Here is a 21,300-nt window from a genome sequence, read left to right as displayed (position 1 = left end):
TGACCGCCTTGAGGCGACTCTGGGAAGGAGGGTGGCCCTGAAAGCCCGGCCCGCTCCACCGCTATTCGTTTAAACCGCCGCGTTCCTCCTGGGGCCGCTCGCTCTCCCCCCCCAATCTCCGCAGCCGCACCGGACGCTCCCACTCCCGCGGGGAGAGGGGGGTTAGCAGCGGTCGGCTGCCCCGCCGGCAGGGAGCGCCGCGCTCCGCCGGCCGTAACCCCCCCCGGCGTTCACTCGCGGCTTGGGCTGCGCCACCGCCCGCCGCAGGGGGAGCAGGGGCGGGGCGGGGTCCGAGCGGCCCCCAGGCTGCAGGGGGGGCGGGCGGAGGGGAGCGCTCCCCCCCGTGGTGACAGTTTCTAGAAGCACGTCCCGGCGTCCTTTGCGCTCGCAACATGGAGGAGCTGACGGTGGAAGTGCGCGGCTCCAACGGGGCCTTCTACAAGGTACCGGCGCGGGGGAGGGGCGGCGGCGGTGAGGGGAGCCCCGGGGCGAGGAGGGGGAGCCCCGGGGCGAGGGGACGGGCGCTGAGGGGAAACCTGGGGGGAGGGGGGTAGCCCCGGGGCGGGCCCCGGCGGAGGGGGGAAAGGTGAGGGGGAAGGGCGTTGGGAGGGGGATGGAGCGGGGTTTGGGGGCTCCTGGAGGGATTCTCTGTGGGAAAGGGAGCCCCTTCATCTTGGGAAGGGGGAGTGGGTATTTTTGCAAGAAGTAGGGCCTTTAGGTGGAATGGGGTGAGGTGAGCCGAAAATAGTGATTTTTTTTTTTAACTGTTTTAAATAATTCTTTGAAGATTTCGGGTTTTATTTATGTCATCAGAAAGCTTCCTTCGCCATCACCCTCCCTGGAATGTCAGGATGTTACAGGATCAATGCAAAATACTCTCAGCTGTTGCCCGTCAGTCATTTTCCCCTAAGCCTGGCTTCAGATGTTCAAGAATCCCAGCTCTTTTTATGGCAAGAGCCTTCTCCCTTCCTTTCCAGGAGGGCTGATTCCAGCCCGTATTGTGAGCACACAGGGGTAGCTGTGTTCTGGGAGTATTTAATCTCAGGACAGTCTTTAGCTATTGTGCCTAACGGCACAGGCACTGTGGCATTGCACACGCAGTGTTGCACTGTGGGGGTGTCCGTTTTATTTTTCTGGATATCCTGTGTGCAGCTGTGGATTCGGCTTGGAAGTCATGTGGAAATTGTACAGTATGTGAAGGCAGTTGGTGTTGAAAGGATTGTAACCAGCTGACTTCAGGAGCTAGTTCTTTCAACTGGGTGTCTATTAAAAGAGGCAAATAGGAGATACTCTTATGAGGAAGGAATGTAGTGGGGTAAGCTATATCCCCTTGCTAGGTAAGCCTCTTATTAAATTTTTACCAAAGCCAGCAGGCAATAAATTTTATAAATCAGATACATTTTTAGTTGGACTTGAAATACCACACAGAAGCCCACATCAGAATCATTTGCATTTAGAACACGTTATTCCTAAATAGGATTGTAGAGGGTTTTGCCTCTTCCCCAGCCCATTAGGAAGCCCAGGATATGGAGTCATCAGTGTTCCATTTTTTTACATTGTGATCTTGAACAACTTATAAACTGTGATTTAGTTTTTTCTGCTTAAGAGGAACTAAGACTAATGGGTGTATTAGGCAGTGTACTGAATTCTTGGGCTGAAGGAATCTATGTGCTCAGAATTTATTACAATAAGCGTGATGTAAAATCTGCAGTGGTGATGTAGTCTCATAAGTCAGCGAGAATTATCAGGATTGGATTAGCACCATCCTGGTTTTTAGCTCTGTGAACAGTGGCAAACAAAAGAAGAAATTTTACTTAAAGGTGATATTAATGGCTTTTAGATCAGTGAAAATGGGGGGTAAGTCCTGTGCTGGCATCTTCTTGTTGGATGAAGTTAGACTAGAGTGAATGGACCCATAGTGACCACAGCTTCAACTCGGACTAATACACTGTTAATGTGCAGGGGTGAAAAAAAACCACAAAAAACCCACAAACCGAGTCAACACACAATTTCAAAAGATTTTTATTGTGAGCTAAATGCAGTGAAATGGGTCTGTCAGTGACTCCATTTTGTGATTCTTACTGTTGAGGTAGGCAGAGGTTATGCATGTGTCTTGGGGCTAAGTAACAGTACTAGTAACTTTCTGTTTAAAGTTTCTGAAGCAAAGGAGGGAGGTGTGTTGGTCTTACTTAGAAAGCATCCTATTTTGGACACTGATAGCACCAATAGTAGCATTTGTAAGATAATTAGAACAGGCTAATCTTGTCTAAACCGCATACACTAGATAGGAGGCAAAAATTTCTGAAGAGAAAAGCAGAATTTGTAAGATGGAATGAAATTTGAGTTTTTCCCTCTGAACAGTCTGAGTTCAGATTCGTGATATATGAGATGAGAAGGATCCTGCTCTGCCAACAGAGACAAAACCCAAAATAATTATGTAAACAATTACATGACGGGATTTTTTTTTTTTTTTAATGAGTTGTTAATATGGTCTGTAACTTGGCTGTGGTAGAACAAATGCAGTGATTAAATCTCTTGGAGCATTACAATGGGGCTTTCAGTAGAGATGGGAAATGATATACTTTATAGGTTCTTTTGTTCCCTGATAATTGTTCTTTCCAGTAAAATTAAATTTTAACAGGGATTTCTTTTTTTGTATATTTATATGTATATACTGTGGTTGCAATAAATTAATAAGGAATGCTATGTATTATATTAAAATACATGAAAAGTCAATGTTTTTCATGTGGATGCATCAATGGACAGTAACTGTAGATGTGGTAGACACCCACTATAATTTTTTTATGCTCTGTCCTGTACAAAAAAATGTTAAGATATAAATTTAATTTTCCATTTATAAGTCTCCAAACTAATTTATGCCTTTTTTTCCTTTTTGTTTTATATAAGTAAGATAATCTGGAGAACAGGACAGCATTTATTTTGTATTTTTTCCCAGATTATGTACCAGTATAGAGCAGAGCCAATGTTTAGCCACTCCCTGCAGCGCAAGAAGACTTTGCATATATCATAATATTGAGCACCCATTGTCTTTAAAGAACAGATGGCACTTATGGGGCTCAAAGTGGTCAATGGTCGTGGTCTTCTGAAAAAAAGTGAGGTCTTTGTTGAAGAACAGGGAGAAGAATGGACTGGTTGATGAACTACTTGTTAAGGTTTTACATATATTAGAGGTGTGGTGAGAACTTCCTGAGAGCAGAACAGTTCTTCTACTTTCTAGGTGTGTGCTAGATTGCAGGTTAGTTTTTATCTTTGGGCCGTTAGACATTTCTTTTATTATGTGAAATGGCCAAAAATGTCTGGATGTCTTTGGGCTTCAAGTGGGTTGTAGAGAGTGAAAGTTCAATATTCCCAGCTTCTTATTGGCCTGCCAGCAGTGACTTCAGAATGATGTTTCACTGTGTCATTAAGATCATTAAGTAATTCAGATAATCACTGATGGTTGAGGTAGGCAGAGACTGGGAGGTCATCTCGTCCACGCTTCTGTTTAAGCACCTAGAGCAGTTGCCCAGGACGACATCCAGATGGCTTTTGAGTATCTCTGAGGATGTATCTCACAGTCTTCCTGGGCAGCTAGCAACCTGTGCCCATGCTCAGTCACCCTCACAGTAAAAAAGCATTTCCTGATGTCCATACAGAATCTCTTATGGTTTCAGTAAGTGCTCATTGCCCGTGGCCTTGCCATTTGTGAAGAGTGTCTGTGCAGCTCTTAGTAAGAATGAGACAAAAGCTTCAATTTTATCCAGTGTCTCCTTCAGCCTGCATGTGCTCACTTGTATGCAAATTGGAGCCCTGGTCCTGCACCTTATTCATGAGTTCAGATGTCAGCTTACATGAAGTAGGTTGAGACCAAGGTACGTAAATTGAACACCAGATAAGTTCCTCAACCCGAGTCCTTCAATGTCGTCTGAATGAAAGATCCGTTGCAGTTTTCATTGTAGGGCCTTCCATGTGCTGAAAAACGTGACTGGTGCATTGTGTGTCCTCGCACTCTTTTTGTTCTAGAGTAGTAACTGTTCAGACTCTGCAAGAGCATTAAATATGTGAAAATGTGAATTGGAATGAAACTCAAGCTTTAGTTTAGAGATTCTAGAGTGCTTCCTCTGTTCCTCTTTGAAGTGGTGCAGTTGGTCTGATAACAGGACTTACTAAATCGCTGGTAGCAGGAGCTGGCAAAGGCCTAGAGACAGAGACTAGCCAAAATATTGCTAAAGTTAAAAATGACAGGAGAGAAATAGACAGTGTTTCTCTGCATGTACAATGTTAAAGCATGATGAGGAATTCTGTGTGAGAAGTTTGTATCAATTAAAAATATAATAGGTTTTTAATTTTTAATTAGTGGCTTTGAAAACAACTCTGAGTTAGTTTGAATGGTGTTTAGCTTGACAGCTATTTAAAAAGGAAACTGTCATTAAGAGTATAGCTTACACAGCTGTTTGTAGCCAGTTACTACACCAGGAAACATGGTAACTGGAATGACGTTCTTAACTGTATTGCAATGCTTAGCATTTATTTCTTGTATCTAACCCTAATGGGTGGGGAATTTTAGGCATTTTAAAGTTTTTACTGACCTCATGAAAGTTGGGTAGGCTGGTGCAGGGAGTATCTGTAGTCATTATTGCTGTTGAGGAGCCATTTGCTTGACCCTTTTAGGCTGACAGAAGGCAGATGCCACTGGCAGTGATTATTGATCGCTCATGTACGTAATCAGTGGAGGGTGTCTTTCCGAAGTTTTGCCCTTTGGGAATATGCTGTGAAGAAAGCAGTAATGTGAGTCATCTAGACTTTCACCAATAAGGCTAAACCAGGGGATTCAGTGCTGAAGTTCTTGCATAACTGTCACAAAGACTCTTGAATTTACATGTGATAATTATGATTGTGAAGGGTAATGCCATAGATTTAAAGGGGGTTGCTAAAATAGATACAGTGCAGGATCTCATTCTTGCCTGATGAATGCTTGTAATGTTTGTGGTTTGCAGCAGCCTAGATCTGCTTTCTTTTATCAGTTTCCTGTATAAGCAGGTGCAGCTAATAATTTCTAATGAAAATAATACTTTATGAAGCTTAGCCTTTCTTGTCCAATGATGTGGTTATTTACAAGTTCTCTGTTTGCTTTGATTTTTTGGTTTGGGTTTTTTTTTTATTGTTATTTTCCGTGGGGGCAGCATGGGATACATCTCTTAGTAATAATTATTCCATGTATTTGTTACCTGAAACATTTGTGTTTGAATGTTAGTTAAAAATACTAACAGTTCTTTCTTCTGAAAAGAGTGAAAGGACTGGTAATCTTATTTCAGCCTCTTGACCTTCATGTCACTTATTCAGAAACAGTCCATGATACCAGATGCCAAAACGTTTACCGTTAGAAATTTGCTCAGCAGTGGGAAAGGTGATCTTAGTATAGTTTTTAGTGTGCGGGTATGTGTGACTCAAAAGCCAACACAGTTGCTATCCCTGGAAAGAATATTTGCAGCTGAACTAACAACACCTCAGTTCTAGGTTTGACTATCCTACTTGGAGACCAGGTAAACCTAAGAAAGCGGTATTAAGAGGGAACTTGCATTGCATCTGCCTGTTATATGGATCTTGTGACTTTGCCTGGAACTGGATTTGAAAAAAAAGTGTGCGTATATATACAGAGACATAAAGTTCACAGTAAGGGCATTTCTGTAAGTCTTGATCCGTTTATGTTATCAGCAGATACTAATCCTAAATCCATGAGCAAAACCTAAGTAAAAGGGAAAGCGTGTGTGTGTTACGAGATGAAGAAATCTCAACTGCAGAGATTTTAGTGGCAAATCATCTGTTTGTAGTTTCCTGTCCTTTTGCTCATACTTATCATTGTATGGACCTGTGTTAGATTTGCTGCATCTCTGATCCCCAAACTAGGCAATTGTTGTAGCAATACTACCCCTTGTTTTACCAGTGTGAGTATTGGGAATGTGGCTTCCACCAAGTGAGTGGCAGAGACAGGTCTGTACCACAGTGCCTGAGGAGCCTGCATGACATTAATAGCCTATAGTACAGTACAGGCTCCTGTCTCCCTCAGGAGCTGGGCTGCAGAGAGCAGGTCATACATGGACTTCCAGAGACATAGCTCACCGCCTACATTGTGTGACTGACACTAATATCTGCACAGTCCAAATCAGAGGTCTGGCAAGATGAAGTCACATCAATGTTGCTTCCATTCCTGCCCTCCACAGTTGTGTGTGTGGTAAAACACACGGAAGTGGTATGTGTAAGCTTACTTGTTGATAATACAGTTCATCACTGTGTGGTTTTGATGCCAATATCTTTTATTGATGTGTTTGATGGTCTCTTCATAACTCTGCCTCATCACTGTTGTTTGGACTGAGGATACGTGGAATGGTGTGTAACAAGTGTAGAACATTTCAAACTTGGATATTGGCATTGTCTGTCTTGGGCATCATGGCTAAATTAAATGTCAGTAATGGAGTACCTTGTTAATTTGAGCAAAAGTCAGGAGGCATCTTTATGTAGTAGAAAATGTTTTTGATACAATATAGACATGACTAGTGCAAGCTTAGCGTACGAATCTATTTTTATAGGCTACCTCACTGATCAAGAGCTCTTTCCAACTCCCTAGTTGAAAACCAGGATATTTACTTCTCTAGTTTTTGTTCATCACACCCTTTCTGAAGAAATCTTTGTGAGTTTATAGGATTTAATATAGTTTTTAAGGTAAAAAAACAATCTTCTTTGTATTGCAAAATATCTTAGTGTCACAGTTTGGTTTTTTGTTAAAACCATTTTTTTCAAAAAAGAAATCTCTAGACTTTTGGAATACTTCTTTAATAATTACACTAAATCTCATCCTGACACGTGTGAAATCTATTTCTGTTCTTATCTTGCAGTTGTGACAGCTGATAATTCTTACAGTGAAGGTCAGGGTTGTAGGCAGGAAAATAGTATGCAGGAATTTTTACTTTTAACAAACGTAATGAAGATTTGGCATATTTCTTGGCAATAATGGAACGATTTCTTATGAAACTGTATTTAAAGCGTAAATTGAATTCTGATTATTTCTGGTTGTATTATGAATGGACTATACAGTCTATTATGCTTCTTTAGACTGCTGTGCTTACTGTAAGTGGGATTTCTTCCCACAGCAGTAGAGAAATTGATAATAGTATAAAGAATTATACTTGGAATTTTTTATTTCGATGTTGCTCCTTCCACCTTGTTTGTACAGTTATATCAGACTCTTGTCAACAATGTATTTACTTAAATAATTATGTGATTTTATTCAGTGCTTTACGTATGTCTGTTTGTAACGTTAAGTGCATACTGAACTAACACTTTATTTGATTTTGGGGTGTTTCAGAAAGTCATTGAGGTTGGAAAAGGCCTCTAAGATCATAGAGTCCAACCGTCAGCCCATCACCAACATGACTACTAAACCATGTCATGAAGTGCCACATGTAGGTGTTTTTTGAACACCTCCAGGGAAGGAGTGAAAGAGTTGGGAGAGTGCCAACTGTAAATGCTGTTCAAATAACTTCAAGTGAGTTACTGCATACGTGTCTGCCAGCCATGAGTCTGCATTATATTGTCGTATGGGAAGAGCAGTGCGCACACTTTGAACTGAAAGACATTCTTGTGTAAAGAAGTTCCTGAAACCCACACGGTGGTGTAAAACATTCAGACTCTTTGTGGAAATTTGTACTTTGAATTTTATTAGAAAATATTCAGTGTTTCCGTTTATGTAGCTGAGGTTTGTGCATTGTCAGCTGTTAGTCTGCTGCTAGTCATATCTCTGCATTATTCTTCCACTTCAGCTTTCCCATTCTTCAGCCAGACATTAGCTTGAACATCAGTTGTGAATATTAAACCTCTGTGTGCCGTTATGCAGAAAGCCAGGCTTTACCTAGTAATGGTCTAATTGTCTGAAATCCTGGAAAGTCTGTGCATTTTGGAATAATTTTTCGCATTTCTTTTGCCTTATGAAATCTGCAGCTAGTCAGTGGATTCGGAATTTTCTAAACTCTGCAGAGCATTGTTATGAATATTTTTCAGGTATTTTATGCTGCTGATTCCAAAACTCTTGATTCTGAAGTTCTGTTTTTTAACAGAGGAAAGGTAACTCAATTCAGGTCTAAAGAATAAAATTTTAGCTAATAAATTCTGACCTCAGAAATTTTATATAAATTTTCCCCCTCATGTTGAATACTGTGAGAATAAGAGATAAGGTTCAGCTATGAAATAGAGCTGCATAATGAGGCAAAGAATAATACTGAATCACAGACTCTTGGAATGCAGATAAATGGCTGTCCATAATAGGGAGTTAAATATCATCCTGTTGATAAGTTGTCATTTGGCAGAATGTTGGATTGCACAAACTCGTGCAGCACTGTGGCTTGGGCATTTTGTCCCTGGATAGAGTTTGAATGAGTTGTAGTAGAACAGCTCTTTATTTCCTGCATTTTATGCTATGTTAATTCATCCCCATGTTGGGGCATATTTAAATGGGATGTCGTTAGCATAAATTAAGTAGAAGCTCTTCTTTACCTCTGTTTTCTTAAACATAGCTCAGGCAGTAGAAATGTGTATGCTTTTTGCATCTTTGAACAGACATAACTTCAGTATTCCTGCCCACAAACTTTCTTGAATCTGAAAGTCCCCGATTGCAGGTGTATTTTATTGCCAACTGTTTCAGTTGCTTACCTTTCAAAGAAAGAGATTTGCAGTGGCAGGACAGCCTTTCAAAGGGTTTATTTTATTAGGAACGTGGTAGGTAGATCAATGAAGAGATTTCTGTGATTGCTGGTGACCTGCTTATTCAGGATTACCAGTATACTTTCTGCTGGAACCAATCTTTTGTGTTGCTCGCAGGTGGTTTTGAGTGAAGCTCAGGGAGCAGAAGGGCAGGTTTTTTGAGCAAATGCTTTCACAGCATTGCCCGAGTACAAGTTAAATTAAAGGAAGATTTGTTTATTAGGCCTTCTGCAACCGCTGTCAGTACAAGCTCCCTTTCTGTCCATCATTACATTGAGGGAATCTCCTGTATCAAAATTTATCTTTCCCTGAGCTGACACATGATACCCCCGTGGGCTAGTTGTTCCTTGCACAGTTGATATGATCTTCGTCCTCCTCAGCTGGCAGTTTCTGAAGTGGACATAATCCATTCAGCAGATTTCCTGGAACTTCTCTTAACATAGCTGCACAACTCTCTTACTCCTTTAAAGAACTGCAGATTCCCCCTTGACATCCTGAACTTCAGCAAATAGTAGACTATATCAAAAGCAGGAGTAGTTTGAAAGGTCTTATTTGTCTCTTTACCTGCTTTTTTTTGCAACATGCCTGCCTTCATTAACCAAGAGATGTAGAAACTTAGTTTCTGTATAAATACTTGAGTACAATTGCATCTGTCAGGTTGTTCTTTGTCTTCAGGTTTTTGACATAATCAGTGGCCCCAAAGAAGCCTGTTATTTTTCAAAAGAAAGAAAGAGAAGTGGGATTTCCCCTTAGTTGTTCTGAGATCATAATAATGTGACACACAAAAGTGAAATATTGTACTCTTTCTTTGTATTCCTGTGAGATCTTGCAGATATTTGGTCTCATACAGTCCCCAATTTGGTACTTGAAAGGTGATACCATAACTAGCTGTATGGCAGCCTGCATAACCAAATTTTATCCGAACTTTCTATCATACTGTTCTGAAGGACAGTTGTTTGGGATTCAGTTTCGTGTTGAGAACACCACCTATAAAGCAGATAGCGTAACGCACAGCTATTTGATGTCATATTGTGAGCTGTATTAATTGTCCTGGACCAGAGCCTCATTTTTTCTCCTGTAAAACAGTTGTGCATGTCTGTAGATAAAATAATGAACTCTTGATAGGAAGTTTTCAATTGTGAATGTGCTGGTCAGATTTGAGCAGTCATTTAAAACTATCCTTGTGCACTGTATTTCTTAGAATAGCCAGCTATGAATATCAGCCACCTCATGCGAACAGCAGGATCATGTCTTGGAAGTTTCCTAAATTGGAACCGTAGTACTAGCGATGGTCTGCTGTTTGGCTTCGTTTCAGGATGTATTGAAATTGTTGCCTTCTTTTGGCTTCCCTTGCATTCTTCTAACAAAAATGTTTTTGTTTTAGGGATTTATCAAAGATGTTCATGAGGACTCGCTCACAGTCGTATTTGAAAACAAGTAAGTAGTTTATTAAAAAATAATCATTTAAGTTCTAGTTTATTTTGGTTTTGTGGTTTTAGCATTGCTTTTTGTTTGTGTGTTTTGACATTTAGAGGAAGATTTCATTCCAAGTGTAGTTCTAGAAGTACAGGCTCACAGTTCTATTCAGTCTTCATAAACTACTTTATTGAATCACTGTATTCAGCTTATCAGTTACACAGTCCTTTACATTTTTTGGTATCTTTAGTGATGCCCACAGATGTTACAGGAAATTTAATTGAAATAATAAGGAGGGGCAGAGGCCTATAGTAAAGCAGAAAAAGATGGAAAATACCAAAGTACTTCTATTAAATAAACAATTCTCCATATGTCTAATCTGAGGAATGCTGATAAGTTTTCTCAGCCAGAAAAGTAGATAGAAGTATACCGATGATGATTATTTTTCTTTTTAAGTATTAAAAAAAGTAGATATACCTATGTATACAGTCTAAACCCCAATTTTTTTGTAGTAGAAGAGAGTGCAAATCTGTAAGCAGATCTGGAGAAAGAGTTATCTATGAGGCCCTTTTAATTTAATACATAAGCACAGGAGTGATACTAAGGACTTGTAGTGGTGAGTCAAGGTAATCCATGGGATGGTAAAGTACAAATGAATGCCTGTTGTTCAGCATTCAGACTGATAACACCATGGATTACCTGGGAGATTGCAGGGCTAATTCAAGGTATTCTGGGAGCTACATCCTCTTTCGTGTTTCCCTTAAAGTTCGTAGGTGCGTATTTTAAAAATGTGTTGGCTTTCAATGTGAAGATTGTTACTAAACCCCAGCAACACCAAGCTGTACATTAGTCTTTGAGCCTTTCTTCAAGAAAGATTGCTGAGTAGTAAAAGTAGTACTAGGAACTGTGCAAATGTGTTTATAGATAGTATTTTGTAATCCTAAATATATAATCCTAGGGCGTGTATGTGTATACATAAATGTGAGCACATGTATGTGTGTATACATATATACATGTGTTTAAAAATAAATCTTAGGGGTGGGGAAGTAATCTTAGGGTTTACCCGGTGAAATCCAGCCTTTGTTTATTCTTAGCCTGTTTTCTCTATTTTCTAGTCCTAGTTTCTTTTATGAAAAATAGTTAGAAGATGGGGTGGCGACGATAAATCATACTAACACTTACCAAGGTGTTATGGAAGTTGCTTCTATCTCCTCGGTTTTCATACCCCTGCTGCAAAACCCTCAGAATGATTTAAAAAAAAAAAAAAAAAAAAAAATTTGGGAGTGACCCATCTTCATTGCACATACAGGATCTGTAGTATTTTTCTTTAAGGTAGGAGGCTCTTTGTGTTCAAAGCATATCATTTCACCTGAGAGACCAAGTAAGCTAAATGAAGTGCCTGTGGTTCACAGCAGAGGTCTAATTGTTGGCAAACACATTTCTAGTGTTTGGAGTCCATGTGTTTTACAGAAAGTTGGTGGTGGCAGCCATCTTCCAAAAAGGATGGTCTACAACATATGTCAGACATTTTGTTGACCAAAAATAGGTCTTAATGGGAAGTGTGTAGGCAGTTCTAGTCAAACGTTTCTGTGATGTAAAGCTGATAAATTACTATCCTTTTGACTGAGTTAAATTCCTTTAAGGGCTCTAGTAGAACCAAAGCTGGCAAGTGTCCTGTCCTGAACGCATCTTTCTGTTGTGATAGCAATCAGCATTAATGAAGTAAACACATATACTCTGCTAAAAGCAGTGTAAATTGTCAGTTTGCATTTTCTGCTGTTGTTAACCATTCTTTACAGCTGAGATTCCCAAAGTTGGTTTACTAGCACAGACTACTAATGATTTTGTGGCCATAGCAATAAATCTCTGAGCAGATATCCTCAATTCCTTGAAGAGCCGATTTTTGTAGGTAAGGAGGCAAAGAATGAAGCTTCGAGAACTGGGAACCTTTATTACTGCATAAGACAGAGAATTGGATCTTGAGGTGCATTTTCGTATAGGCCCATTGGAGTTTGAAGAAGCCATATTGAAAGAAAGACTTATCTACTGTAAGAAGCACCTCCTAGTTTTTTAATTTGTACTGAATATTGGGGATAATCCTTCTGATTGTCGGGTGTTAGTTCTGTCTGATTCTATCAGTAGGTAATTTGTAGCTAGTCATAAGTCATTTCTTAAAGTATCTTTTTGCATTTCAGGTCTGAAATGCACCAATTTTGGACTTTTTTTCCGTCAAAACTTGAACTCATTCTGAAAACAGAGCCTTCTGTGCACTTCTCCACTGTTTTATAAAAAAATGCCAATGCATCTTGCAGCTGATAGGGTACCTCCTTGTTGGCCCATCCAATTCTAGGGGATGGCGTTCCTTTAGATAATTAGAGATGGGAACAAAATTAGCCTACTGCAACTTCTAGCAGATTTTATTGGAGGTACGAGGTCTCCTCAATAATAGCATCTCATTATGGATAGTTAGAACTTTCTGTAAGCTTCCATTTGCTGCATTTTTTAACTGCAAGGCACAATTGAAAATCTCAAGAAAACTTTAAGCAGCTCATTTGAGTTTGCAACATTTTTGATCTTGTTGCTCAGTTATGATTATTATGCTCATACTGTTTCTAAACTGGATTTTTGTATGCACTGTAATTTAGGGAATGTCTTTTGCCCTCAAGCCTTGCTATTTGCCTTTGCATCTGTGAGAGTAATAGCTTCACAAAGGCAGAAAAAAGCCCAAACCCTGAGTTTAGTGACCATTATGGTTGCAACAAGGGCAGCTGAATTGCAGGTGATTTTTGCCAGCCCCTCCATCATTTCTCAGAAATAGAATGATATTTAAATAACATTTTGTGGCCAAAATACATTCTGACTTCAACTATATCTATCCATGTTCTTCATGGGGTTTTTTGTTTTTCAAAATTTCCCTGTGATTAGAAGAAAAATAATTTGTGTAGTAATGATATAAGATATCTATATAATTCTGCTGTAGCTGTTATTAACTGAGGTACTTGAACCTAAGCTATCTTTTGCAAAATATATAAATGTATCCATCTTTTAGAGAGTTGCAGAAAAGCCCTTTGCTCTTAGTGCTGAGACTTGCTCTGCTACCTTGAGCGGTTCTGGCTTGCTTGCATTTAGAAGTTAGCAAAACAAATACCTTGCGGTAATGGTTAGTGTTACAAGTTGATTCTGGATCCTGTCTATACCTAATGTGAACTTTGAAATGGGCATAAGTGATGAGCTTTGGAATGCTTTGAACAAACATCCTGTCAAGTCTCTCAGATATTCTAGGTTAATAAGTTTTTCCCCTTGCTTTTATTTCAACTTCTGTAGAGTATTTAACTGTGTCACTGACAAAGAGAGGGAGGAGCAGCTGATGATATTCTGTGACGTTCACAGAGTAGAAGAAAAAGGAATGTCAGGAGGACACACAGGATGTGAATTGCTTCAGTAGTCTTTGTAAAATGCACAAAGCAAAATGTTTTGTAGCGTCAGCTATGGTAAAATGAGTACCCTTTCTGTACAAGAAGGTAAAATTCTAGATTTATATGCCTAGTAATAATTGGTATTGATAGGCAGATATAAGGGTATGTTATGAACCGAATCTGTCTGCTGGACACTTACTGGGGAATGTTAACAAGTTTGTAGATAGAAATGTAAAGTTTTGTTAATGATCAGAGTCAGACTTTCCTGGAATACTTAAAACATAAATGGTAAGTCATTGAAATGTTAAGTATGAGGTGAAGAAATGGATGAACCCCACGGTGGACTGCAAAGATAAGCTTACATCTATATAAAGGCTTTATGAATTGGAGCAGCAGAAATATAAGTACATCATCTAACTGGGAGTTTATGATAACCATTTAGTGAGCACAATGAAAATAAATTTTTAAGTTAATTTAAAACTTTCGTCATTAAATATCTTCCTAGATATTATTTTTATCTTGACAGGGTTATTTTGTTCCTTTTCTTATGAGGTTTGCTTTCTAGCAATGGAGAAACAGACTTGATTGTATGGAAAGAGTGAATTTTAATGAAACTCAGGCTTCTGAAAATAAAACTAAGAGAACAACAGGAAAGTTCTAGAAATAATGTGCAATGTCTCTTCAACTTTCAGCTGGCAACCTGAGCGCCAGGTACCCTTTAATGAAGTCAGATTACCACCACCCCCTGATATTAAGAAAGAAATTGGTGAAGGAGATGAAGTGGAGGTGAGTTTATCTTAAGAACTGACCCAGTACATAGTTGATTGTCTGTTGAAGTTGGTAATGACGATTGTAAGTACGTTAGCAAAGTGTATATGTAAAATGGAGCATGTTTCTAGTAGTGGATTTATGAGGATTTCAGTGAAACTGTGACATTTCAGGTGTTTTGTAGAATTAGCAGTGGAACTTTCTCAGAATCTAAAACTTAAAATTACTGAGAATATTGCAGAATCAAAACCAAAATTAGGTAATTTTCGTTTTTTATCTGGAATGTACCTGTTGGAAATGTTTTCATGTGAAGATTATGATAAAGCTTTTCCAATAACAAGAATTCTAAAACAGGTGAAATATCTGGTACAATCTGGTAGGAAATTCTGTGAATTACTCTGTTTTACAGAGAAACAGTATGAATTAGAAATGGTGTATTAGCTGAGAAATTGAAAGGTGGATGTCCTGTTCCCAGCTCATTGTAGTATCTTTAGTAATTAGTTTAACTTCTGCTTTTCGCTTTACTTAGATTTTAAGGACAGGTAATGAGTTTCTGTAGGATACTATTACAGCTTTGGGCTAGTAATCTAAGATTAGTATAGGTAGTGGAGTTTCCTGTTATCTTCTTTGAAATACATGCTATTTGTTACATTTGTTATAAGTTTAAATGTAAAGGATTATTTTCTACCTCCTTGCTGTTGCAAACTTTCTTTTTTAGTCTGCATGTAAGTGACTGGCTTGTCACAATTGCGTGAGGAGCAAATGAAACGTGAAGATGTGGAAAATTAAAGTTTTAGAAGTCATCTGTTCTATATCTGAGCTTGCATTAACTTGGTAGTGGTTATTAAATGTGAAATAAGTAGTCATATGATGGCTTGGTTCACTTCAGTACTGTTTGGTATAGCAAATATGCCAAGGACAAAAAAAAAATAAATCTTAGCTGTGGAGTTACTTCCATGTGTAAACTTTCAGTGTGAAGACAGTGTTTCAGTTTAGTGAGGAGTTGCCCCTGAATAAGTGTTGAGCGAGTGCTTTATCTTACGTTAGGAATTTCTATTGAATTGTCAGTAATGCACTGAAAATCTGTTCACAGTCCTTGTAGTGCAAAATAATCAAAACCTGTGCAGGAAGCATGTGCCTGGATAATTTGTACAGAAATTACTTCTGTCTGGATTGGTGTTGCAGCTTAATGAAAATTAGAAAAGTTGGGTTATTATTTCTTGGTTACATCTGAAGGCAAGTGAATTATGACTGTTTGCTTTCAGTGTTTCTTACTGCTTTCATTTTCAGGTTTATTCTAGAGCAAATGACCAAGAACCTTGTGGCTGGTGGCTGGCAAAAGTTCGAATGATGAAAGGGGAGGTAAATTATTTTAAAACTGGTTTCATGCTGTTACGTTAAATACAGAGTATGTGAAAGTTCTTGGTGGTGGAAGTACTATAAATAAAGTACTATTAGTACAAAAACATGACAAAACAGAGTTCTAAGTTGGGATGACTTTGGAATGACCCGTGCTGCATTACACAACTGAGGGTTGTGTCTTAATAGCTGAGCAAGTTACTTTGATTATTAGTAGTTTAATGCATGGAGAACTCTGTGTGTGCCTAAGAATAGGACTTCGCAAACCTACTGTGTGACTTGGACTTGGTGATAAAAGTCAAGTTAAGCAGTATGCATCCTCTGTGTTTAAAGTCAGTGTTTAAACTCCATAAATTAAAGATACTGTAGTTATTGATACGAGTTGCTGTGGGTTCTTTTTTTGTGTATGTATTTCTAGCGAGTGTAGTAGAAAGACACTGATTGATATGCTTTTACGTGTGTCAAGTTTGTATTTTATTGCTGACTGTTAAGAGTTGCACCTGCAAAGTAATGTGTTGGTTCAGACACTTTAGTGTATAGATCTGTGGCGGTGTCTGCATCTCACAAAAACTTTGTTTTGTGAAATGACAAGATAATTTATTTTCATGTTAGCAAGGGTCCTGTGTTTTGATGCTTCTACTGTATTGGATTCCTAAAACCAAAGGAAGCAGGGATTAGAAAGAAAAAATTCTGACACTGTTTAAAAACTGCCAGTAGACAGATGATGCATAAGCTGAACTTAAAATCTGAAATTGGAAGATAGCAGGTGGAAAAGTATGTCACAACCGTAGTGATTTATGTTTTCCCGATACTTGAGTAAATTGTATCTGACAAAACCAGATACCAGTCTTGAGGGAGGAAGAGGAGAAAGTGCTGCTGCACACAGGTGAAAGGGAGGATAGGAGAGAAGGCTGCATCCCTAACACAAAGCCAGGCTTCAGTGATACTGGGCACATGAGCTCTTTCTTACTTGCATGTGTCAGGCAGAAGTCTGGGAGTAGATTATTGGTAGCTGTTAAATCTTCTTAGTTCTCTTGCCTTCTTGTATTTGGGATAGTCTGTATCAAAAAAAATTCATCTTTTTTTTCTCTTCCTTTTTATCTTAGATGATTCACAGCTATTTTGGCTTTTGAATCAGTGAACTTGCTTTTTTGTTGGTTTTTTTTTTTTTTTAACTTGAGCAGATATTTCTGTGAAGAACTAGTTATGTGTGCTTCTCTTAGGTATTTTTTAGAATTAGAGCTTCAGTAAACAATTTGAGTTTTGGAACTTGAACTGGACTGAAATAGATATTTGAAGAGGGACAGGCATGGGATAAATCAATCAGAAATGCTTTTTAATTTCTTGGTGTTGTTGGTAATATTACTATGTCTTCATTGTCCCTTACTGAAGCAACCATTTAAAAAAAATTATTTCATAGTTTTATGTCATTGAGTATGCTGCTTGTGATGCCACTTACAATGAAATCGTCACTTACGAACGACTCCGACCTGTGAATCAAAATAAAACTGTCAAGAAGAACACCTTTTTCAAGTGCACAGTGGACGTTCCTGAAGATCTGAGAGATGCGTGAGTAGCTCTTCACACTTTAAGGCATTTACTGTACTTGAGAGGGAGAAAAATCACTTGGCCCATATTTTAGAAGCCAGTTTGCAGGTCCACGAAGAACTCTAAGAGTGGCTATGGCTGCAGTAGCTGGTTTAGAAGCTACTGACTAGGCTCCTGGCTGAGCCTTTGGGGTGGGGACAAAAAGTGAGTTCTGAGGTGGGAACTTCAGTCTTGCTTTAGGTTTGCACAGGTGATGCACTCACAGTGGGCCTCGGGTACTGAGACTTGCTTTATATAATAATGATGATATGCAGTCTGCAGAGAAATTAGCTCTGGAACCATTTCAAGGAGAATGGGAAATTTCCAGTTTCTGAACAGTCTTTGCCTTAAATTACTCTGAAACATTCTTGTTTCTATTCATGTTATAACATTTTATGTTTTGCTGCTTGTTGAAATGACAAATTGTTTTGTCTCCTTAGGTGTGCTAATGAAAATGCACATAAAGATTTCAAGAAAGCTGTGGGAGCATGTCGTATTTTTTATCATGCTGAAACTGCTCAACTAGTAATACTGGTAACTAATTATTTCTATGTAACTATTGCATGAAATTTCAGTATATTATTTATAGGAATTATATAGACAGCCGTATATTTGTACGGAAAATGGTTTGACTTTGTCAAGCCGTGTAAATTATGAGAGATTTAATGTAAGTAGATGTCTTTAATTTAAGGGGTGTGCCTTTTGGAGGGCTTCAAGTACTGCACTGTATGCAGCCTAAATTTAGGAGCAGGTTTCAGTGTCATCGTTTATGATTTTTCTCATCCACAACTGAGTGCTGTTGCACTGATTTCTGCAGGTGTCTCAGAGCTAACTGTAGCTTAGTCTGCTCTGGAGCAGTAGATTTCCCCCTACTACAGTATTACACCCGGCACTTTGACCTGTAGCTGGGCTTCCACGTGAAGAACTGCACTAGGTCAGCATAGCCATTAGGGAGTTGTTCGCTTAGATTCTTCTGTTACAATTTCATCTTGTTATGTAGACTTTTACCAGCATTAGTTTCTCTTCACAGTTCTTACTTTATTATCTATTTGAACCTTACTCCAGAATTGTTTTCCTGGCTTATTTCCTTAGCTCTGCCATTTAGACAGTGAGTGGCAAGTATATCTGTGTGGTAGAATGATACTTGGTTGGGGAACATCAAGGGTAAAGAATTGCCATGCAACCGGAAGAAAGCCTTTAGTATAAAATATGCTGTGGATGAGAGCAGAAAATTGTTGGTTTGCAGAGTTGGCGCTGAATTTTCAAGGCCAGGTTGGATGGGGCCTTGAGCAGCCTGATTTAGTAGGATGTCCCTGTCCATGGCAAGGGGGTTGGAATTAGATGATATTTAAGGTCCCTTTCAACCCTAAATATTGTATGATTCTATGAATTTCTCATGTTTTGTTTTGAGGAGGAAAAATGTCCATGTAAGTACTGGATTGCATTTATTATTTGAATTTAAATACTTTCCTGATTTATCCTTTAAATGTAGATTTGCCTAAAAAATGAAGCTGCGTATTCCTTCTCTCTTGTAGTCTGCCAGTGAAGCAACAGTGAAGAGAGTGAATATACTGAGTGACATGCATTTGCGCAGCATTCGTACCAAACTTATGCTTATGTCAAGAAATGAAGAAGCTACAAAACATTTAGAAGTAAGCCATGACTTGTAATTCTTGTTGCTTGAAACTGAGCGTGTCACTGTACATTACATTGAATGTACATGGATGAGTCTTTCCTTGTTTTCTCTGCAGTGCACAAAACAGCTTGCTGCAGCATTTCATGAGGAATTTGTAGTCAGAGAAGATTTGATGGGACTTGCTATAGGAACACACGGCAGTAACATACAACAAGCCAGAAAGGTTCCAGGAGTTACTGCCATTGAACTTGAGGAAGATACTGGTACTTTCAGAATCTATGGAGAGGTAAGGGGGAAATTTTGTGTGAATCTGAGCATTTTGCTGTATACCTGCTATTAGAGAGGCAAGAGCTGTACCCAGAACTAAGAACTGGAAATAACTGCATAGTCATCTGAGTTTCTGTGTTTGTGCTGTGGCAGCTTGTACATCTGTTTGAAATAGAAGACATGGCAGCAGTGACCTCCATAAGATGAGTTTTGTTCTGACTAGTCCATGTGCTGATGCACAAAATCTATAACTGCACTGTGTATCTTGGTCAGAGAAGTATTACTTGCTCTTCTACTTGATCGTAGATTTTTTTTTCCCCTTCAGACTGTATATGCTGTTCTTGTTGGTTCTTCTCTTCCCCCCATTCCAGTTCTCATGTTTTGCTATATGGTTTCTGTTGCTCTGACCTATCCCAATGTGTTAAAGCATTTATCTGTTGCTTCTAACCCTTTTATTTTGGCAATTAATGCTGGCTTTGGCAAAATAATGCTGGTTTGCTCCAAGTCAATTCCATAACTGATGTGCTTTAAATCTCACAAGTGTGTGAAACGTAACTGGTCTTTGGCCCAAAGCAGTGATCTGTTCAAGAGGCAAAGGTGTAATGACTAAGATGCCACTTTCACCAGGGCCCTGTCAGAACATTTCTTGAGAGTTTTTATCCTGTGTTACCAGCTCTGTACTTGCCACTAACACCTGAGTCTCTGGTGTTAGTTAGCACTTTTAGAAATCCTTGCGTGTCTGCTGTTTCAGGAACCTGTGGTCTTGAATTGTGCTCCACACATGTCGGGAGTAGAACTTGGTTGTGATCCAAGGGTCAGATGAAGTTGATATTGCAGAGGGAGGGACAAATTTCAGTGTCTCTGAAGGTCTTGGTCCTTTTTTTGGAAACCTTAAAGACTTCCAGGGTATCAAGGTGGCAGGATATGTTTCTTTGACCCTGTACTACCAATAAATCACGTCTTGCAGTTCATGAAGAATCAAACAAGTTGTAAACGCAGGAAAATGTCAAGTGCATTCTAGTTTTGATCTCTTTATGAGAATGATGTGATGCTGAAACCTGTGGAAAGGTTTTGCCTGTCACCAGCCTCTTACAGTAGCGCACAGCAATGATTATAAATACCACATGCCTGCTAAATAAAAATTACTTTAGACAGAAACATCCAGCCTTGCCTTTCCTAGAAATGATAGCTGCTTCTAAAAAAGCCAGGCAACCTAAATATTCCATGTGACAAGGATTTCAGCATCCAGGTATATTTGTTTACTCTTTTTTGCCTCTTTTCATCGGAAGTTGGCAAGCAGCCAGACCTTGATGGCTGAACGCATGGGCAGACAGTTTTAGGCTGCGAGGTGTGTGGGTGTAGTGATCTGGTGACCTTGACATTGTAGTCATGGTCTGATGGTCTCCAATAGCTAATGTTTTGCTTACAGATAAAAGTTCAGCGTTTCCAGGGCCAGAATCTTTAAAGGAAGGAACAGAGAGATAATGGATATTGGAAAGCTATATGATTAGAGGGAAACTAGACTGTATGGGATGTTATTCATGCTTTTTCCTGGCCTGCTGAAGACCATTTTGATTCCAAGACCCTTCCCTTCTGCCTGAACTGCTGCTTGTAATACCTGTTTCTGAGACCACAGTTCTGTGAACTTCAGAGCTTGGACAGTGAGTTGCCATCCCTACTTCTGAAATATTGTGCTTCCCCAGAGAGGGAGAGGCTTGTCAGAAAGTTGTGTTATGGGCAAAATTGAATCACATTAAATTCTTTTGCAGTTCTTAGCACTGGAGCCTCTTATACCATGTTTTTTAACACACATGACTATGATAACCATTCCTCTGGATAGAAGGATAACAAGACTGTCTATCCTGACTTACAAGAAGACTGCTAATTCTTGTTTTACATTTGGTGAAAACACCTAGAATAATTTTCCCTTTGGACCTTTGAGTTCAGTTCCATTTACAGTAGTAGAGTATTATGCCTTCTATTTTTTTTCTTGGTAAAAAGCTTGTAGTACAATGGAAAAAGCATTGTTCCCTGCCATGACTTAGGACAGTTTGTCTTTATCTGTATGGGATAAGTCTTCTCAAGTGATTCCCAGAG

At 39.1% G+C, this 21,300-nt stretch overlaps 1 protein-coding gene across 2 annotated transcripts in view; it reads left to right on the top strand.

The window, feature by feature from the left end:
• The first annotated feature begins 321 nt into the window (after positions 1-321).
• The window catches only part of FXR1 (FMR1 autosomal homolog 1), a 36,882-nt gene continuing 15,903 nt past the window's right edge, over positions 322-21,300 (top strand). Inside the window, exons 1-8 of one of the 2 annotated variants that reach the window (XM_054074156.1) lie at positions 322-443; positions 10,139-10,191; positions 14,279-14,372; positions 15,645-15,716; positions 17,134-17,282; positions 17,741-17,834; positions 18,836-18,952; positions 19,052-19,222. In XM_054074156.1, the coding sequence (XP_053930131.1) occupies positions 393-443; positions 10,139-10,191; positions 14,279-14,372; positions 15,645-15,716; positions 17,134-17,282; positions 17,741-17,834; positions 18,836-18,952; positions 19,052-19,222 (801 nt within the window). In that variant the 5' untranslated portion in view covers positions 322-392. The remainder of the gene's footprint in view (positions 444-10,138; positions 10,192-14,278; positions 14,373-15,644; positions 15,717-17,133; positions 17,283-17,740; positions 17,835-18,835; positions 18,953-19,051; positions 19,223-21,300) is intronic. The other variant, XM_054074157.1, reaches the window with a different exon arrangement.

Source organism: Cuculus canorus, chromosome 9 (assembly GCF_017976375.1).
Source record: "Cuculus canorus isolate bCucCan1 chromosome 9, bCucCan1.pri, whole genome shotgun sequence".
Taxonomy (NCBI): domain Eukaryota; kingdom Metazoa; phylum Chordata; class Aves; order Cuculiformes; family Cuculidae; genus Cuculus; species Cuculus canorus.
The sequence above is the reverse complement of the archived record's forward strand: the minus strand, read 5'-3'. Positions and strand labels throughout refer to the sequence as shown.